The following is a 21,424-nucleotide window of genomic DNA, read 5'->3' as shown; positions in this document are numbered from 1 at the left end:
TGGTAGATAGCCGGGAGTGCGTCGCGGTCCATCTCGAACGGGACCGCCTCCGAGCTCACCGCCTCCCAGACTACAGCAGACTGCATCGCCACCCGCATCTGCATCGCCCACGGTGTGTAGTTCGTGCGGGTGAGCTGCGGGAAGTTGATGGGGCCGCGAGACCGCACCGGCAACGCCTTCGCCACTGGAATCAGCGCGTCTGGCTTCACCTCCGCATCAACCGCCTCAGCCTTGCCTTTCAGAGCCGCCAGCTCCGCCTTTGCCGCATCAGCTTCTGCCCTCGCCGCCGCTGCATCAGCTCGAGCTTCCTCCGCCGCCTTCAGCGCCTCCTCTGCCGTCTCCGGCATCGCCGCCGGACAGCCCTTGTTGGCTCTGATACCAAATGTAGGCCGTAAGCCCTCTCAATCTCTCGTCTCTCTTTTGCCTGGACGCACACACACAAAGAGAAAACGAAAGAACAGAGTTCAGAACAAGCCAAGAACAGAGGAGTGTAGCTTCCAGGCAACACATGCCCTTTTTCTTTTCGATTCAGCACACCAGCAACAAACGCTGGCTTCCCTTCTCGAGGTTCTCACTTACACAAAGTCACACCTCACACACTGTAGCCATGCTTCTAGAGACATACACACACATGTAGTTACAGCAACAGAGTATACATAGTACTCTCTACTGTTGATGTAATGGCCGGCAACTGAGCTGCCATCACCTACAACAATTGACCAATGCACCTAACACAAAGGTACACATCACAGTTTAATAAGATTACATATGACAAGATTAAACACCAACAACACCGCCCTTCCTCTCAGCTGGCAGGCACAAACGCCGAAGCGCGGTGGAGACGATGACGAGAGCCGGGCGCGTCCGTTTGGCCGCGTGTAGTACCGCAAAACGCCTCCGGGGATGAACGGACGGCAGCTGGTCATGCGTCCGTTACATTGATCCAGCTGGGGCAAGATAAGGATTAGGAACCCCCGTCTAGCTAGGATCGATGTGTGCAGGCTCACTTGTCGTGAACTTGTATGTCACGAGGAGATGCTATACAGACACAAGAAAAAGAAAGGAAACTTGTTCATTACTTATCGGCTAAGGCTAAAAGATAGCAAGCATTTTATCAGCTAAGGCCAAAAGATTGCATCCATTTATCAGCTAAGGCTAAAAGATAGCATCCATTTATCGGCTAATTAAGCCAAACGCGGGCGATTGAAAGGCCGAAACCATTGTTATGGTAGGCTTATGCACTGCTTCTACGTGACTCATTCATGGTGATGCCGGCGGGGCCGTGAGGCTTCACATTTCCTATGGCCGTGAGAGGCCAGGGTGGTCCAGCACTAACATTTTTTATGGAAATTTATTTGTTTATTTATTACTATTTTTACTATGGTATACCGGAGACGTGGAAAAATTTCAGGGCCTTCGAGCCTTTTTGGATACACCACACTCATTGTTGCATGTATTCATGACCGGCGCCACACGTGAAATATGCTATAGGGGAGACCAATCGATCGCATATATCGGAAATGCATGTCGTGTCGTATGCTCTCGTCACTCAACGGCTAACTCGCCCTTCTAATTGCGGGAACCATTTAAATATCTGGGGCTAACTCATCCTTCCGATTCCGGGAACCATTCAAATATCCGGGCCGACCAATAGAACAGGAGGACACACCATTTCACCAAACTTTTCAACATAAGCGCTGGTCATCCATATTTCAGATACATGAATTGGACTATTTCAAAAATTTCAAGAACCAACATCTCGAAAACACAAACAAGCAGCTAAAGGAAATCAAAGAGACACATCACAGATGCATATGCATGCCAGCATAACTCATACAGATCCAGCGTCAAGCCATCCATCCCCTTGCTTCTCCTCTCTACAGCCGTTGGCGGCAGAGCGGGCAGGCCCACTGACGCGCAACCACGGGAAGATGCATCCCTCGTGGTAGCAGTGGCCGCACGACATCTCCCTGAGCTTCTCTTCAGCCTTGAACTCCTCAAGGCACAGGGCGCAGCTCTTCTCGCCCGATTCGCTGCCAGTGGTCTCACGCAGCGCAGCCATGGCCGCGCTCGACGCGGGCGGCGCGCCAGGTCGCCTCGATGCCGGCGGCAGCACGTGCAGCGCGGCGGCGGATGGTGAGCACCAGCCGCGGCAGGTCATCTTCATCCCCTGGCAGTGGGTAGTCTATCTCTAGCGCCTCGGCCAGCGATCTGATATGGTCCATTGGAGACTCTCTCTTCGTCTCGCTCGCTAGGGGAAGAGGAAGAGGGAGAGGAGTGCTGTCTGTGCGAGGAGAGAGATGGAGAAAGGAGTCCTGGTTGATGACAACACCAGGTGCCAGTGTTAGCTGGGCCGAATTCGGCCTGGGCTGCACGAGATGTAGTTGGGTCTAGCTAGACAGGGTAACCTGGGCCAACCGCGTACCAAAGATCTATGATGTCACTGGCAAAAACACTGATCATTAAAACGGCCTTTGCCCTTCGGTACAGCACCGTGCCTCTTTTGCTCTCTTTCTTTTGCAAAACAAAAAAAACAACTAAAAAGTATCAAGTATGTCTAACTAAAAATCAGACGTGAATGGAGCATGCATCACTCAGAGGTATTATGAGATAGTACCGATCACCCGCAAAAAAAAAGATAGTACCGATAAATACTTTTGGTTTTGGGGATTGAATTCAGTATCGATTTGTGGAAATTTTCACCGTCAGCGTGCGGATATATTAGCGGGTAAGACTACCGGCAAGGTAAATAAATGATGGGGATTGGGGAACATGCCATCAAGTATTGTCGATTTTAGATTCACTGGTTTCACTAGGCAAGGTTGGATAAATGAAGTTGTATGACACTTAAGATTTTTCCTTCGAGTACAAGTATTTAGCCAGGGTACTAATTAACCACGACAACACGAAAAAAGCATTGTAACTTCTTCACTACCGTGATAGCGAATGTTTTCTTGGTTGGATATATAATCAACAGGTAATGAAATTCAAAGAATTATAAATAGATTATCAAAAAACACTCAACAAACAATCTATATATATAGAGAGAGAGTGCACTGGATACCCATTGCTACCAATATCGATGATTGAGAGACAAAACAACTGTATCTATCGTTTGACTATTTATCAGTTGATCCACCGAAGGAGAGAAAAAAGCAATTTCCAATCGATCAAAGATGCCCAAGAGAAGCAACAATTTTTATATATTTGCACTTTCCTATAACTAAACCAGAAGAAAGCAGGGAAACCGGTAAACGGCAACAACCGTACCAAAAATTTGCTGGTGCATAGAGGTTGGCCATAAGCTTGTGTTCATATCGTTCACCACATTGTAGACACTGCGAACAACAGTGTGGCGAACATCATGAACACAACCGTATATCGCGAACCTCTGTGCACCCGGAAATCTGTGGGACGGTTGCATGCTACCATTTACAAGTTGTGCCTCTTGTTCGGGTCTAGTTTTATAAAAGTACCAAATTATGAATTGTCGCTTTCTTGGTCATCTTTGATCGGTCAGGAAATATATATTGTTTGTCTCCCTTCGTAGATCAACTATATCTCTATCACTGCTCCAAATCGTCTCTTATTAATGTTAAGGACGAGGCTGTGGTTTTGTCTCAAAATCATCAATATATAGAAAGTGTCGATTTAAAATCCCCGGCCCGCTGGTGAACCCATGGCATCGACGGTGCCAACGACCGCCACCGGCTAGCATTTCCTGTCCTAAGACCACCACCTCCTCTCCTCTCCAAGTCGTTCGCTCAAAGGTGTGCCAACAATATAGAATGTGAATCCTAAACCAAACACCTCTGCCCTCGTAACCATTGTTCTCGCCTATGTGAGTAGTATAGAAGCATCCTTTAACCAAAACCTAGACACTAATATCCATATAATTAGGGGGGCAACTCATAAATATTGTGGGGAAAAAGAACGGATCGGTGTAGCCCCACATATGTCCTTAGTCCGTGAAGTTTATTCGTCTCCTTAATCATCATGGATGCTTCCACTGTCCGTTTCCATGCATGACACGCTGCCTGGTGGAGTGGGATACATTTGCTTCCATGGTGTGTGGCCCATGTTAGCCTATGTCCTTTTGTACCAGTTTTCGTCTTTTCTTAATCACCTTATCTATCCCTCCACTATAACATTCCAAAGTTCTCCAGTTCTTGCACATATGGTTATATATGAGTGCTTAAATACATAATGTAACCAAACCATCAAGCATCTGTATAAAAGTTATCCGGTAAAAAACCCTCTTTGTTGGGACTCAAATAATTTAATTTATCAAGATAAATTCATAATTGTAAAAATATATAAGAAATCTTAAGCTTTGGTGACTACTTACCTAAGAGGTATGTTTTGATAGCAGAATTGCCTTCATGAGCTTGACAACTTGGATCTCATTAATCTATGGAAGCACCACGCACTAGGAACCTGTTGTGTGAAGAAAAATAGAGCAGATAGATTAATATGCAGCGACAAGGGGGCTGAGCAGGGGCTTGCGCGTCAAGTGCTATGAATCATAAAGTTATCGTGGATAAATCATATAAGTGATAGTATATATATAGTTATCATGAAAATTACCATGCTTGACTTTCCTCTTTTTTACCAGCACCGGAGATGCCGAGTATGACGGCTACCGACCCTTGACCACCACCGGATCGGCCGTTCGAGGATAAGAGAGAACGCATAAGCGGTATGGTTTCGGCCAGATCTGAGCGACATCACCGGATCTGGCGCTCAATTTTTCCTTGTGGTTGTGAGAGGAGGGGTTGATGCTAGTCCCTGACCGGTGACGGAAGAGTGAAGACTGTGGTGGTGAGAGGAGGGGTTGATGCTAGTCCCCGACCGGTGACGGAAGAGTGAAGACGAGGAGGTAGGGAAGCCAAAGGGTTGGCGGCGGCCGGGGAAACGGGAGAGGAGCGGGGAGGTGGCTAGGGTTAGGGAAAGATTGGGAAGATGGGGGGCGGCAGGGCAATCGACTTCGAAGATTTAGATTCGATGGGTTTTATATAGTTGGTGGAGGGAAGTGGGCTGAGCTTTTGGCTCATGCAACACCATCGACGGGCCCAAATTATGGCCCATCGATGGTACAACCACGGCCGTCATGGTAGCTTAGACACCATTGAACGGTTGGGAAGCGAGCATGCACCGCTCTACTGATTAGTAACCTACAAGGGTCTTGCGCGTCAAGTGCTCCTGATCTCTTCTTTTCTAGTTTTTACAAATGTCTTCGGTTACATCGCTGAGATATGGGATAGTTAAGCTCAGTGGCAGAGGCAGCACCCAGGCCAGCACGGGCCCTGGCCCCCCCTAAGATTTGGAATTTTTACTTAAGCCCCCTCATAACCTTTGCAATTTAATCTTATAAGCTTCAGTTTTTATGCCCCCCCCAACCCCGCGCAATAAATCATCTCTTCTATTCTGACCCTTCCTATGTTTTTTTTCTGTCTCCGCCCCTGGTTAGGCTAGCTTACAGAGCTCGGGTCAGCCTTGTTGGCCTTGCTATGGTTGTGTGTTTTCTTCTATCCAAACACATATCCTAGCTGAGTAAGACTAGAACAGATTGATTTTACCGATGAACCAATAAACTATATTTATTTTGAAGAACAAGGATTTCTTTTAGTACTTATGAACATCACATAAAAACAAGAATATTTATTTGAGAAATTATGCATTAAAAAGGAAAATATAACAAAGAAGGAAATGTGAGAAAGGAAAAAAAAATGACCGTGTCATTGAAAATGTTCATGTATTAACATTTAACAAATACAAATGCGCATGTCTTTTAGATAAGATATTCATGTAGAAAAGAAAAAAGAAATGCGTCTAAAAAAGGATATCGTCACATCACGAGAACTAAACAGGAACATCACGCATATGTTTGGGTGAGTCTAGTTGTGGTGTGTTGCACGGTTCGGTTTGTACAATTGTACGAAGGGACGGCGTGTGGTCATTGCCCAGCGGCAGCGGACGGAAAGAACCGAGAAAGAACTAGAAACGCCAGCAATGGCCGACTGCTTGGCCGGCCGCTGGCGTCCGTTTTTTTTAAAAGAAAAACTCTGGCTTCCGTTTGGCCGTGCGCCACGATGCATAACGCAAGCCCCCGCGGAGGCGCTCCCACGGCGCGGCGCGGCAACGGGCGAGCGTTCTCTCATGTGTCCGTTTCTATTTTTCCTGCCGTTTCCGAGACTTAACCCCTGTTTTTAGAAGTAAGTATCGATCTCCTAATTCGTGGGTTAATTAGCTTCCTGGAGAAGATTTTGATTATAAGGCAGCCCCTGTCCAGGATGTGCAGGGAATTAATTTATCCCCGTGATGACGCGAGAGCAAAGCAAAAAGCCTCAGCGGACCCGCGCGCGCGGCGCGGCAGCGGACGAAACTGACGGCAGGTGGTGATGCGTCCGTTATCGTCCTGGAAGAAGATAACTACTCCCCTCTCTGTTTCAAAACACAACTCATATAGATTTGTGTATTTGGACCAAGGCAGCTCTCTTTTCTAGTGTCTGATCACTTATATTGGCTTAATAATAAATGGATATGAATAGTTATTGGCTGGGTGCGGGTACCAAAAGAAAAATGATGTGTGTTTTGAAACAAACGAGAAAAATTTATATGAGTTGTGTTTTGAAACGGAGGGAGTACTAGGAACCCCTGTACGCTTAGGATGTGCAGGCTCCCTTGTATTTGTATGTGACGGGAAGATGCTAGATAAAAAAACGAAAAAAAAAACTTCATTACTTATCAGATAAGGCTAAGCTATAGCTAGCATCCATCTATGCACACAGACAAATAAGAAATTAAAATGCCGAAACTACTTTTATTTTAGGCTTATGCACGTTGCATCGGCTGCTTATACGCGACTCATGGTGATGTCGCCGAGTGTTAGGTGAGGGCGTGACCCCCCGTGGGGCGACGGGATGAGGTTGCTCACCTTCCGGCGGTGGATTTGGGGGAAAGAGAGGGGTGGCCTGGAGGCGGGAGGTAGTAGGGCTTCGATGCCACCATCAACGTTAACGGGAAAGGGAGATGTAGGAGAAGAACAATGTCACGGTGGAGAAGACGAAGATGTGCCCGTACTTCAATATGCCGAACCATACTCATGCCACTTTAAAGAAGAAATTAACGGGATGAACCGGCATATTTGACATCTTCGAGTAACTAGCATAATGAATTTCTCGTACAGACGTTGACACGCCTACTTTTTTGTACGGTCGCTATATGCTCTTTTGTCGGTTGTTGCGTGTATCCACGATGGCCACACGTGAAATATGCTATAGCGGAAGACCTATTCCCGCGCTAACGTATATGTACGCCATGTGCTCTCGTTACTCAGCAACGTAACATATGGGAATCATTCCACGTGGACGAAAACGAGCCAACTCGCCTTCAAAAATGCGCGGGGATCGAAACATTTGAATCTCCCGCGCGAACGACCGATACGTGGAATAGGTAAAAACACACCTTCCTACTAAACATTTCAAATGCGCTGATCATCCACATCAATCCACGATTCATGTTTCGGGCTGTTCTGAAATTCCATAAAACCAACATCTTGTAAAAGGAAAAACAACCAATTAAAAGGGACTGCAACATAGATACATGCGCATGCCAACAGAGAAAAATCACACAGATCAAATCACTAGAGCCGTTCCGCCGGAAGCCGGTGGCGGCAGAGCGGGCAGGAGCCGCTGATGCCTAACCACTCGAAGATGCAGCCCTGGTGGAAGGAGTGGCCGCACGGCAGGGTCCTGAGCTTCTCTCCCGCCTTGAACTTCTCAAGGCACACCGCGCAGCGATCCTCCCTCGCTTCTGCGGCCGTCGTCTCCGCAGCGCAGCCATGGCCTCGCCCGACGCCGGCGGCGGCGCCCCGAACAGCTCGGCGGCGGGGCCGCTCCAGTACAAGTCGAAGTCGGCGGCGTCGCCCAAATCGGGGACGTTGACCGGCCCCGGCACCCGCGGGGGTCCTTCCCGGGCTGCGTCCTCTAGTTCTAGCTCGAGCAATTCGGCCAGCCATGTTAGACTGTCCATCGCTCTCTCTGGCATCTGTGCCTCTATGACTCTATCGCTCTCTGCCTCTCTTCCTCTCTCTCTCTATATATATATCGGTCTCTCGCTGACTCTGTGTCTTAGCTACGGGAAGAGGATGGCTGACGGAGCGAGGTGTGCGTGGAGAGAAAGCGGGGCTACGTGACAAGAGAGGACGCGGATTACTTGGTGAGCGGCGTGCTCACGGTACGTAAGCTTCCTGCAAGCTACTGTAAGCAATATCGATTCATGCGGCCGAGCACGCGGTGGACGTGCCAAACGTTTGTTTGGGCCAAACTAGGCCTGCACGAAATGTTTGGTCTAGATGGCCTAAGATGGGCCGAGTGCGTCTCTGCGTCCGCTGGATCGTCAATGTGATGTACGGAGTAGCTAGCAATAAAATGATCATTACAGCCTTCGGCATAACACCATGCGTCTTTCTCACACACAAAAAAAATAATACCGTCTGGGCATCGATTTCAGTCGCGATCTGTGGAAATTTGGGCACCATCAAAGGATACATCGATGAACATGCCGTCAAGCATTATGGGCTGTAGAATAACCGGTTTCACTGGGCACAGTTGGATAAGAAGAGGTATGAAATGAACTCAACGTATATTGTCTGATCGTTGGCCAATTTATTTGTAGTTAACGGCCGGTCAGGGATGAAGTTGTCGCAGATCGGGCCTCAGGCAGTGATGCCCGTCATTCTACTGGGCTGAGTTCTTTCGAGATTGGGACGATGTGTTTCAGCCCAGTATGAAATAAGAAAAAAAAACTGTTCTGCGCTCGGCTCTAGTTACGACTCCAACGATAACCTGGCCATGATTTGGAAGGGAAACAAAGGCCGAGTTGGGCTAGTCATATACCGTTTCTGATGGAACCTGCCTCCATTCTGGCAGGCTTCGAAGCACGGCCCAGCTGCTGCCGGCCCGCCTACAACCGCCTGACGACACCGAGAAGACTAGAGCCATTCGGCCCATCCATCCTAGCAGGCTTCGAAGCACGGCCCATCTTCTGCCGGCCCGCCTACAACGACCTGCACCGAGAACAAACAAAATCCACCGCCCTGATTCTAAAAAAAAAACACCGCCAGTCCGCTCACAATCTTGTCTTCGAGATCCCCAAACCCCCCCGCGACTTTCTCCACCGCTCGTACGTGTTCCGCGGCGCCCCACCAAAGCAAAACGCTAGATTTACTCACAACTCGGAGACATTTCCCCCGTCGACTCCGTTGGACGCCGGAAGAGCCGTCGTCGTCGACAAGCCGGCGTGTTCCTCGTAATCCCGATACGTTTGTTCCTGCTGCCATCTCAGGTCTCAGGATGAGGATTTGCGTGCGTGCGTAGTCGGCCACGAAGCCGATGATATACTTACTGTAGGACTTGGACACGCACGTACACACACAAGACACAGGTCACCGAGCTAGGAGTCGCAGAAGATATTCCTGAAGATATTTGTTTCTTTACTTATCTAGCGTGTGGGCGAGGTACCGGGGCGGCATGTGCGGGGGCCACCCCGAGGCAGAGCAGAGGTGCCATGTGAGCCTTGTTCCCTCCCATAGCTTGGCTGCCTCTATCTAGAGCTGCTCCACCAGCCGAAAAATTTCCATGCTTTCCCACCATGTAAGAAAGACCGTAATTAGTAGTGCTACTCGTAGTAAACTCTTTTCTGTTTTACTGCACCCTGGTCGGCGTAAATCTTCTTCGCGAAGGAGTTTGCTTAAATCTCCATCGCTCGGTCGGTCGGTCACTTCTAAATTCTAATCGCTGAGTATGGTGTAGCAAGCCAGGAACTTTAAAGCGTAAAAGAAGAGAGCACGTACTGGAGAAGCTTCGGAGGCTTCCATCGGTTCTGTGGCTTTTTCACTCCAACTAAAGCGTGGCGGCGTGCACTTGGCGATCGTGTTCTTTTTTTTTTCTTTCCCTTTTTCCTTTTGGGATATGCATGCTGCCGTGCGGTGGAACAAGCGATCGATCCGTCGCCTTTCCACTTTTCCAGCGCAACTACAAATGCACATCTGCATAAGGAGGGCTCATATGTCAAATTGTTAATTCAGGACAAGTAGTACGTTCCTGATCAGCAATAACACGTGACGCCCCGCGTGGCCTCCCATGATTAGTTATTCGTGCCTTGGAAAAAAAATATTGGGAGTTTAGCTAGCTGCATCCCCATCATTTCGAACGCCGGAAATCCCAGAAACGATAATTAAGCTGCACGTTCACTGGTCGCAAGCGGAGAACATGCATGCATCGTACGCTTTCTATGTTATGCCAGTACGTACACCCAGTACAACTTCGAATAAACAAGTAGTGGCGCATGCACAGAGACGAGGCACTGTGCTAAACTGGCAAGCACCCCTTAGCTACTTTGTTTTGTAATAACAAACGGTATAGCTTCATACATAAGGACTCCGGCCACTCGGTAAAGTAAAACTATACAAGGACGTCCCAAGTTCGATGAACATACGGCTGGTCTATTATATATCTCCGTGCACATGCATGCATGCCGACGTGTAACAGTTGCTTCCCGTCCTCTACTACTTGCTCTCTCACATGCATGCATATATATATATATATATATATATATATATATATATATATATATATATATATATATATATATTATATAGAGAGAAAGAAAGGTCAAAATAATGGATGTCCCTGTGGACTGTGGTTTCTCTTCTCGATCACACACAGGCCGATAGCCTCGGCCCTTGTGATCAATCTTGGAAGCTGTTTAATTAGCAAGTTTTGTCGCTCATACTGTATGCATGTAGCTAGGGACCAATGCATGCACGTGCTAGCTACTAGTACCCCTACATGGTACGTGGAGTAAGAATGTCTTGCACATATACGGACATGGGGTCCCGGCTAGCAAGCGAGCCATGCGTGGTTCCACCATAGTGCGCACTTACTTGTGTACATGCCTAAATGGTGTAGGGTCTTGTCATTGCCCACATCTTCGACTCGTAAATGGACAGGCTTAAAAGCTGTCGACAGATTGCGATCGTTACTTGAAGTTTTTTAAGTAACTCAGGGATATATAGATGCATCTTCATGTAACTGCAAAGAAGAAACTCCAGCCTCTATTTTTTTTTAAGGAATATACTCTTTGGAAAGATATAATATCCAGTGACGTACGATGATTACCAAAACCCGTGGAGAGGTCCAATTGTCCGGTTGTATTTGTAACTTTTAACTGAGACCAGTGCATGTCAGCATCTTGACCCGGCGGGCATGTTATTTCGAGCACGCACGTAGTACCACCGGCTCTGCAGAGAGATTCTTGTGGTCGACTTGCATGCATGCATGGATGTGACGTCTGACCAACTAAGACTACTGACATTAGATACTCCCTCCCTCAGTCCAACAAAATGACCAACTAAGACTACTGACATTAGATATACTGACATTAGATATATGATATTTCTTGGAGAATGCAAGCATAAGCATGAGAGCAGCGTCTCCACATGTGGTGTCAGGGATTTGACCGGATCGAATAAGCGTAGACCTCCGTACATGGGGGACTGACGCAGTGACGCTGGCTGTTGAGATCGAAAGAGATTCAAAGGCAAAGTTGTTGCTGCTTGCGGCGAGGCAGCAGGGAGGCCCGGGATCGTCGTTTAGAAATAGCGTTTTCCACTTGCTCCATTGATCCTTTTGTTGTCAGTGGAGTGTCAAGTCCCCCAACCTACCGAACCAAGCTGCTCACGGCTCAACAACCATGTAGATGTAGCCCCAAAGGTAACGAGTTTACGGGTACGAGCTACTAGAGCCCTATGAAAGTGAGAGTGCGAGGCCGGAAATTAAGGCACAGTTTGTTTTGCAAAGAAAACAACTGATTCTTTGGAATGAAATGTTTTCTTGCTGGGAACACAGAAGAAAAGAAAGCTTTTGCAATTGTGCCAAAGAGAAACTAAGACATGGAGATAGTACATGATGATGGGGGGCATGGCAGGGCAGGGCATGTCACACGAGATTCTCTCTCAGTTTTTAATGTGTGTGATTCTGTCCGAATCAATAATCAATCAATCAGGGAGCATATTTCTCTGGCGTGCAGTGGCCAACCGCGCGCGGGAACCGAGGTAAAACACAAAGCATAACCCGAATGTCAAGTGGAAAAAGAGTCAAAGGATCACGCATACAAAAGCTACCGAACGAACCACCACGCACATTCTTCGGCTTCTGCCTCCCTTTCGCTGCTACTGCTGGAGTAGCTTTTTTCTGCTCGCTCTCGGGCCGGCTCGACATGGACATTTTTTTAAGGTCCGAGTCGAAGCGAAGCTGTTGGAAGGAGATGGAAGCAGAGCATGGAGCATACTACGCTTGCTTTGCTGGCTTGCGGCGTGCAGCTTGCAGAAGTGAAGAGAGTCACCGATGGAATGGATGCACTGTAACTGTTGGCCGGACTGAGGAGCAAGTAGTAGATGCCTTTCACGTGATGGATGATGATGATGCTGCTGCTGGACAGTCAAACCGTCGTCAAAAGCGTCGATCGAGAGGGAAAGAGAATCTACGGAGGACGACTACGGCTTCTGCCGGCCGGTCGTCAAATTTTACGACCACCTCGTGTCAGGCTAGGCCATAAAGATACATACAGATATATAGCAGCACACTGTTCTCCCGTCGTACGCCCTCCACTGTTGTGCACTACTACTACTGCTGCTGAAATTTCGAAAAGCACAACCAGTACGGAGGAGTAGTACTACAATTGCAAGTTTATATTGGACTGACCGGACGAACAGGTACGCACGTTCACTACTCCCATTGCTACGGCTTGCTCCAACCGTGGTTTGCTGCCGTGCTGCGCTGCGCTGCAAGTCCGTGGTCAGTACAAGCAGTTGACACGAGGCGATCCACGGAGAGAGCACGCGTGATGACAAGCCCTGGAACGAGTCACATGCATGCGCGCGTCCTGGACTCTTGGTGGCTTCGGCGGCCGCTGTACCACGTCCTAGACTCCGGGCAAATCTAAACCCACACTGCCTCCCGGACAGGCAAGAGAAGAAAAAAAGGGCCGCATTCCGATGCATCCGCCTCGACCGGAGCTGATGACTTTACTGACGACGTCCTAGCTGCAGCATCGTACGGACGCCCAGTGTAGTGTTCGACCCGGCCGGGCGACACCAAGACTGCCTACGCTGCATCCTCCTACGGGTGCTGCTAAAAGTAATTCTAACGACCGAGTACGAATGAACTGTTTCTTCCAACCGTGACCGGTCGAACTGAACTGACTAGTGACTTCATTTCACTCCGCTGCTTACCGTTTGGGGTTTAGCCCCTGTTGTTTCTTCAGACCTAGCTCGAGTGGCAGTGCAACCCGAGTTTAGCCCCTGTTGTTGGTCATCTTCTGTGCTAGCTACTAGTATTCCACATAGAACACACAGGAAAGAAAAACCAAACATCTTTCCTTCATTCTTTCGTCAAAAGATAACTAAATGGAATGGCCATTGAGCTAAAGACCTGATCATTGGCTATGGCTCCCTAGAAGAGAACTTGAGTAGTACTAGCACTCCACCAGTGGTGGCGCGGGTTCTACCGGACATACCGCCCTTCCTTTATTATGCAAAAAGATTCAGATCGGTCGGCACATGAGAATATCTCCAGAGCTCCAGTTCTGTTCCGTGTGGCATGCGCCTATGCGGGCCTTGCTGGTTGTTAATCGGACACATTCACGCGGTGTCGGTGCGGCTTCTCGTGTCCGCGCGCCAGCTCCCGCTGACCGATAGATTTCCCCAGCTCCAGAATATCCAGCTCGATCCACTAGCTCAGTCGCTCACTCGCAATGTCGCAGCCTCACAGGTCAGTGGTCACTACTACTAGTTGCGGTGGGTGTCCTGGAGTGGACTCGAGAGGGGAGGTGCACATGGATGGACTGGGGATATCTCATTTTCATATCATCTTCGTCTATGTGTCGTGCCGAGATCTAACGACAGCTACCGCATGCCGTCCCTGTCGACGGAAGGTCGAGATCACGTCTCGATCCCACGATGTCAGTAACCCATAGTACAGTTGCTACCCTGTGCAGCTTACTGAAACAGGACCCACACACCAAAGACAGCTGCTGGCCGGCTGTCCTCTACACGTAACGATCTAGGAGTACATCTAAAGCCATTGCTTGCACATTTCGCAAATTGCGTGAGAATGACCAACATCAGGAATAAGCTCAAGGCCGTCAACGTCGTACGTATGTACTGCCTGCATCCAGCCAGTTCGATAGTTACCCTGACCGACGGCTACCTTTTCCTTCTTTCGTGCAGTTTATGGAGTACACTACTCCACAATCGACTCCAGAGAGCGTCGTAAGTAGGCACTTAATGCGCCAAAAATCAATCAGTGGCTGAGTGTGCCACGAGATTCCTCGCGCATGTTCCGCGGCGTGTGGTCGAGTGATGGGCGGAACCTGTATGACAGCACTGATGGAGCTGAGCTTTCCTCGAACTGCAGCTTGAGTTTAATTTCCAGTACGTACTGCTCTTTTTATTCGACTTTTAATTTAGAGACTGGGTCACTGCCTCACTGGGATGGGCAAAAAAACCGGGAGGCTAGCTGTAGGCGAGCACTGGAAGAAGGTGCGTCCAAACTCCAAAGTGTTGTTGAGCCAAAAAGGAGTTCAAGTTTGGGTGCTTTTCCGGCTTTCCTCAAGTTTCCTCATCCGTGTGTTTGGCAGCCCCGGTTTGTAAATTCAGTGATCTCGTCTCCCAGTCTTGGCACCACAGCGTAAGGAATCTTCCAGGACTTGTTCTGAATAGTTATTAGCCCGGTGCAAATAAAAATGCCAAGTATCTTGTTCCTTGCAAATAAAAATAGTATCTTTGAGCCGTGCAAACTTTTTTTTTTTTGAAAACTGAAGCCGTGCAAACTGAAACCCATTTCTGCCTCCAGACCACTAGTGTTCAATGGCAGAAAAGAATATGATTTTTTTACATTGCAGAGGACATCTGAAAAGTAGGTATTTCGTTAGCAATACAGGAGAACGTGCACGAAAAATATCTGGAAAGTATGAAAAATCGATTTTTAACCATCCATAGGTCAAGGATAAATTGAACCATGCAAATATTTGAGATAATCCAAAATTCCAAATATATATTTTCAAGCACAAAACCGGTCGCGGCCAATAGGATTATCTCAATTTGCATGGATCTTCCATTTGTCTAGCGGCGCGGAACAAACGGCCTGGGTGTCATGGTATTTCAGCGAGGGGATTCAGAACAGAGCCGCACAAATGGGTCTCCTTACTTCTCGGTGCGGTGGGTCTTCCCACCCGTCGGGTAGTCTTCCCTTCTAGTGGTGTGGCTCGGTGGTCGGCGTGTTGCCTTACCCCGCGCTAGCTTGGTCTGGGTCGACTACGAGCTCGACCATGGCTATCATCTCCTGGGAAGCAGGGTGGGACGCGGTGATAAATTTAACAACAAAACGAGTAACTAACTTGCGTAACTTGGGCCGGGTAAATTTATGTTCCTCTACAATTTCAATAATTTTTGGTGCAACTTCAAAGACCAAAATCCAAAATAGTTTCCGAAATTACCAAAATTTCTGTCCTTTCAGCGGGTACCAAAATTTTGCACAAAACCAAATAACAGCTCTATTTATCATAGGGCTCGATATATATATTACGGAGGACGTAATATAAGGCAAATTCTACGGTACCCAATACTCTCTCGAACTAAATGGAGTATTAGAGAAGGACATTATGGACTTTTCACAATTAGTAAAAATTTAAACAAAAAATACCCAGGGCCGCCGCCGTCCTCGCCCCCGCCGGCCGCCACCCAGCACACGCCCCTCCCTGCGCCGGCCGCTGTCCTCGACCACGCCGGCCGCCCCCTCTAGCACACGCGGCCACGCGCCTCCCTGCGACGGCGGGGCCGCCGCCGTCCTCGCCCAAGCTGGCCGTCTCCTCCCAGTCGCAGTTGCCGTTTTCTCCCACTTTACATTTTTACCCCCGTTTTCTTAATACTCCGTTTGTTCTGACAGGATACTCCATAGATGTAAATTGAAGTATTTAGGAGTAGTAACTAATCTGTGCCCTTGGATCAAGAAAAATGAACGGTCTAAATTAATTTCAAGGTTCCGTATAAGAGGTCTAATATAATTTCCCATGGTCGAAAAGCAGACGTGCACAGCGCCCTGTCTGGCCGAGCCCTTGGAGAGGCAAGGCATTCCCTGAGCCAAGCAGCCCTGCCCAAACCGCCAAAAATCAAAACCAGAAAATCTTATCCCCGTCGTCCTGGCGTCCTTGTATGCCGAGCAGAACCGCGACACCCATCGTTGAGGTCGAGGCATGGCAGGGGCAGGGCGCAGGGATGATCACGGCGCGTGGGATACGCTTAAAGCCGCCATAATTGCGGCACACCATCATTCATGCTCATGCATCCCCCTCCCTCTGCCCTGCCCGCAATAAAGCCACCTCCCCGCTCCGCCGGCTATGTATAGAGACAGCTATCCTAACATACTACGCTGGTTAGCCTAGTAGACAGCTTTGAAGCAAGCAACGCAAACGCAAAGGATGATGACTCCACCAACGACGGAAGACTCACCCACTCACTGACTCACTCGACCGGTGATGATCTGATCCCACACTGCAATGCAATTATTCAGGGCATGCCCCAGAAAACATGGCCCGGAACTCGCAGGGGAGCCCTACGGGTTCCATTTTCCGCCCTCCTTTTTGACCTACGTACTACGTCGACGCCTTCCCTTTGTTTTATTTTCTCCCGGCGCCGTGACATGGGACTACAAGTCTAGCTACTTGTTTTTTTTTAAACTACTACAAGTCTAGGTGTAGCAGCACCACTCTACAAGTGCCATGCCCTGCGTGGTGGCCGGTAGCAGCAATACAAAATTGCTGCATGCATGCGTAGTTGCATTCCTGTCCATCCCTTCCCGTGCCAATATTGTCGTTCCATTGCTATCCCGTTTGGTCCGCACTTGCTGTTGCTGTGCCGCCCCACTTCTGAGATCCTACCGAACCTCATCGGACAAAGTTTAACTCTACTGCTACTTGGAATTCGGATGCAAAATCGCTCGTTCCGACCGAGAGCCCTCAATCATGGCGGTCGGGTCGAGCAAGCTACTCCAGCTCGCCGTGGTTTAATAACTAAAGGAAGGCTTTACAGTCCACGGAAGAAGCATGGTGCGTTTCAATGATGGCAGATTATGAGTAGTACGGAGTACTAATCAAGAAATCCACGGCACGGCATGTCCCAAGCAGCACTAGAATAGGATCCATGGATCCGGCGTACGTCCGCCGCAAACAACCCAAACGAATCTCGACACATATCACCTCCTAATTAAGCAATCAACAATGGAATTAACATGCAAATGCTACCACGGGCACGCGTAGGAGTAGACGCCTCGAGTCCAAGACTTTGGGGAGCTGGAAGCAAAGCTCGACCGGGTGACTTTCATTCGTTGCAGCACTTGTTCTGAGTTCTTTCTTTTACCGTGGTAGTTGGAGAGGAATCAATCTGATTGATGTGAGGGACCAGGCAGGCAGGCAGGCAAGGCAAGGCAAGCATGGCAGGGATAGCAGGCGGCAGCAGTGGTAGGTGTTTACTACTTACTCTACACACACTTCCGCTATAGTCACTACTGTGGGCATAGGATCGCAGTGTGCTAGCAATTCTGGTGTAAGCCAACCTGAATGCAGCTGCCAGGGGCAGACCGAGGGCCCTATCTTTACTTACTACTACTCCTACCATCACTCAATAATGTGGGGTTGCATTGCATTGGAGCCGGCCTCTGCATGAAAAAAGAAAGCATAGCCAAAAAGAAAATGAACCGATCGACCCTAGAGCTAGCCAGCAGCTCCTTCTCACTCACCCACATAGTCACATGGACCCCCATCACCCCCACAACCATCATCATCGTGAATGATCACTCACTGCCCCCTCTCCCTTCGCATCATAATTATCATCACCTTCTCCATTCTCATCTCCACAGAGTTTATATTATTATCCTATATCTTTGCTTCTTCTCTCACACACACCAAGGGAAGAGGAGGCAGAAAGCTAAAGGCACTCACTTGAGTTGACAACATTCCACTACAACTCTACTAGCTCTCTGGTGGAGTGAAAATGGAGGATAAGCTAAGCTACATGCATGCACACTGCCAGTCATGCATCCAAAGCACAAAAGCATTGGAGAAGATAAGAGGAAAGAGGCACTAGGAGTAGTTCACGAGCTAGTAACCACTTTGTTGGATTTATATAAAAGAAAAGCATGATCTTCATTCATTCATCTCTTATGCATGACAACTATAGATAATTACTATACCTACCTTCGCCTTCAAGGAAGTCCACTTCTTTTTCCCGATAAAATAAGAGCTAAGTAAGTAAAGAAAAGAGAAGAAAGATGAGAGCGCGAGAGCTAGATGAGAGATTATGGGACATCCAGGTAGCAGCAGAGCAGTTCTTCACACCGTGACGGTCCGATGGAACAGATGGACGGCGAGGATGATGACTCTGAACAGAGCGACCGTCTTCGTCTTCGTCTTCTTCCTCGAGTCACATGACGGAGCAGCTGTTGGGGTTCTCGTCGCTGAAGTAGTTGAAGGGCTCCGAGTGCGGGTGCGGCGGCATCGGGTAAGGCATCATCGGGTACTGCGGCATCGGCGGACGGCCGCCGTACCCGTACCCCATGGCCGCCGCCGGCGGGTACCCGGCCGGCGCGCCGCCGTGGTGGCCATGGCCGCCACCCTGCATCATCATCTGCTGCTGCTGTTGTTGCTGCATCATCTGTTGTTGCTGCTGTTGTTGGCGATGCACCATGGCCATGTACTGCTGCTGCGCCATGGGGTTCCCGGCCGCCGCCGCGGCCTGAAGCATCTCGGGCCCGCCGCCGCCACCCTGGAAGAACGCCGGTGGAGCCGGGCCGCCCTGCCCCTGCATCGGGCCCATGCCCATCTGCGGACGGTGGCCCATGGGCTGGCCCGGCCCGCCCATCGGAGGCCCACCCATGCCGGGAAAGCCGGCACCGCCGCCGCCCATCATGTTGGGCGGCCTCATCATGGCCTGCTGCTGCGGCATGCCATTGCCGCCGCCCATCGGGCCACCGGCACCGCCGCCGCCCTTCTTCCCTGGCTGGCCGCCGCCTCCGCCTCCGCCCTTGCCGTTGTTCGGCTGGCCACCGCCCTTGCCTCCGCCGCCTCCGCCTTGGTTATTCTGCTTGCCGCCGGCATCTTTTTTGCCTCCACCGCCGTTGTTGGCGTTCCCCTTGATCTGCACGGGGATCTCGTTCCCCTTCTTGCCACCATTGCCGCCGCCGCCGCCCTTCTTGTCGCCCCCTGGCGGTATGCCCATCTGCTTCAGCATCATCATCTTGGGATCGTCCAAGAATTCGTCGTCGTCGAATTCGCCATCGTCAAACTCGTCGTCGAATTCATCATCAAACTCGTCATCGAATTCGTCGTCGAACTCACTGCCATCGTCCCCGAAGTCTTCGTCTTCGGCGAACTTGACGGACTTGGGGTCCTTCCCCATGGGCGGCGGCATCTTGTTGTTCCCCCCGTCCATGAACTGCGGCGGCAGCTTCATCCCCTTCATCTGCATCTGCTGCTGGAGCTGCTGAATCTGCTGCGCCGTCGGCTGCGGCATCATCATCTTTGCTTGTTGGTCCTTGCCGCCGCCACCACCACCGCCTTTCTGGCCACCTTTGCCAGCGTCCTTGGAATGGCCCTTGCCGCCGCCGGCGTCCTTGGGATGGCCCTTGCCGCCGCCGCCGTCAAGGTTGAGCTTCTGGAACTGGTTGGCCATGACGCCAGGCTTGGAGCCCCAGAGCGTGGCAGGCTTGCCGGCCTTGTTCAGCTTCTTGATGATGGTGGCCGGATCCAGCATGCCGGACACTGTCACCTTCCCCTGCTCCGCGTCTATGCTGCTCTGGTACACACCTGAACACGAATTCCAAACGCATCTTTCTCAGATATACTACTACCAACAAACAAGATAAAGAAAGGAGACACAGGAGCAGATAGCAACCCCAGGGAGATTCAACACTCGAACAATTTGCTTTTAAAAATGAAATCCTTCTTTCTCACCTTCGATCTTGTGGAGGATTTTCTTGACCTTCTTCTGGCACCCATCACAGTGGATGTTCACTTTCAGCACACAAGTCTGGGAATTTTTTGGAGGAACAGAGAACACAGGCTCACCAAAATAGCAAAAACAAAGAGGTTTCGAGACAAACATACAGCAGCAGCAGCATGCAAGGGGGACATGGAAGGAAACACAGGGGAAAAGAAAAGGAAAAGCTGCCTGCCTACCGAATCAAAATGGCAGCAAAAACAGGAAGGTGACATGCTGCTAGAATGTTTTGAGTTGAAAGGAAGCAAGAACTCACCTGAATCTTGAGCACTTCCTCCTTACTCATCCCTGACCACCTAGAATGCCGCACGCCTCCTCCAACAACCACAGTCTTCGCAGATCATGTACACAGAGAGCCTCAAATCAGGAGGAAGAACAAGGAACAACCATGAAACATTGCTTCTCTCCAGGAAAAATATACAGGGAGAGAGAAGGTATATGATCAGAGGGGGAGGGAGAAAAATGCCTTCTTGTTGAAGATAACTTAATGTCCGGCAATATAATACTATCTCTTTGACACACACACACACACACACACACACACACTCACACGCAAAAGAGTATGTGCCAAGGAAAGAGAGAGAGAGAGAGAGAAAGGAACAGACGGAGGCTTATTAGAGTTTGTGTGTTTGCAGAAAACCAAGAAGGCTTGGGGGCTACTAAGCCTGTGTGGTCCAGAGAAGAAAGAAAAGGTTGGAAGGAGGAAGAAGAGAGGAGAGGCAAAGGTCGGAAGCTTAAACCAGCACAGGTAGAAGAGGGAAGATGTTCCTGAAGATTTCTGTTATTTATTTAGCGTGGGCGGCATGGGGTCGCATGTGCTGGGGCCACTCCGAGGCCGAGAGATGCCATGTGAGCTCGGCCTCATTCTGGGACCTAGCTGGGCTCACTTGTTATGGATGGGCTTTAGAACATTACAAATGAAGGTCCACGAGGGCGAAAATGCTGAAAATCCAGCCCAAAACAGCCTAAATAGCAGCTCTAGTCTCTAACTGTTAGTAGCACTCGTCGCAAACGCTTTTCGGGTTCTCCACCCTGGCCACCGTAAATATTCTTCGCGAAGGCCGGAATTACTTAAATCTCGATCGTCGGTCGGTCACTTTGTAATCGCTATCGTGTAGCCAGGAACTTTAAAGCGTAAAAAAAAGAGAGCACGTTCTGGAGAAGCTTTGGAGGCTTCCATCAGTGGCTTTTCACTCCAACTAAAGCGTGGCGGCACTTGGTGATCGTCTTCTTTTCCTTTTTCATTTTTCCTCTTCTTTTCTAGGATATGCATGCATGCTGCGGTGGAAGGCTCAAATGTTAATTCGG

At 49.4% G+C, this 21,424-nt stretch overlaps 1 protein-coding gene across 2 annotated transcripts; it reads right to left on the bottom strand.

The window, feature by feature from the left end:
- Window positions 1-18,216: 18,216 nt before the first annotated feature.
- Window positions 18,217-20,886, bottom strand: LOC100827427 (heavy metal-associated isoprenylated plant protein 33). 2 transcript variants are annotated; one of them, XM_010240430.3, is made up of 4 exons: window positions 20,583-20,886; window positions 20,373-20,447; window positions 20,071-20,146; window positions 18,217-19,923 (listed from the first exon to the last, which is right to left on the bottom strand). In XM_010240430.3, the coding sequence occupies exons 2-4, from the start codon at window positions 20,400-20,402 to the stop codon at window positions 18,542-18,544; spliced, it is 1,488 nt and encodes a 495-aa protein (XP_010238732.1). In that variant the 5' UTR covers window positions 20,403-20,447; window positions 20,583-20,886; the 3' UTR covers window positions 18,217-18,541. The 2 variants fall into 2 exon arrangements, with proteins under 2 accessions (XP_010238732.1, XP_010238731.1); XM_010240429.3 differs by having other exon boundaries at window positions 20,373-20,886.
- Window positions 20,887-21,424: the final 538 nt, after the last annotated feature.

Source organism: Brachypodium distachyon, chromosome 4 (genome assembly GCF_000005505.3).
Source record: "Brachypodium distachyon strain Bd21 chromosome 4, Brachypodium_distachyon_v3.0, whole genome shotgun sequence".
Lineage (NCBI taxonomy): Eukaryota > Viridiplantae > Streptophyta > Magnoliopsida > Poales > Poaceae > Brachypodium > Brachypodium distachyon.
Note: the sequence above shows the minus strand (reverse complement) of the source record. Positions and strands in the feature narration are given on the sequence as shown.

What these genes read in the sequence shown, in the direction of transcription:
- LOC100827427 (XM_010240429.3), bottom strand. Translation starts at nt 20,402, where the DNA reads ATGAGTAAGGAGGAAGTGCTCAAGATTCAG. An exon ending in AGGAAGTGCTCAAGATTCAG is followed by an intron (nt 20,147 to 20,372) that starts GTGAGTTCTTGC and finishes AAAAATTCCCAG; the next exon opens with ACTTGTGTGCTGAAAGTGAA. An exon ending in AATCCTCCACAAGATCGAAG is followed by an intron (nt 19,924 to 20,070) that starts GTGAGAAAGAAG and finishes ATTCGTGTTCAG; the next exon opens with GTGTGTACCAGAGCAGCATA.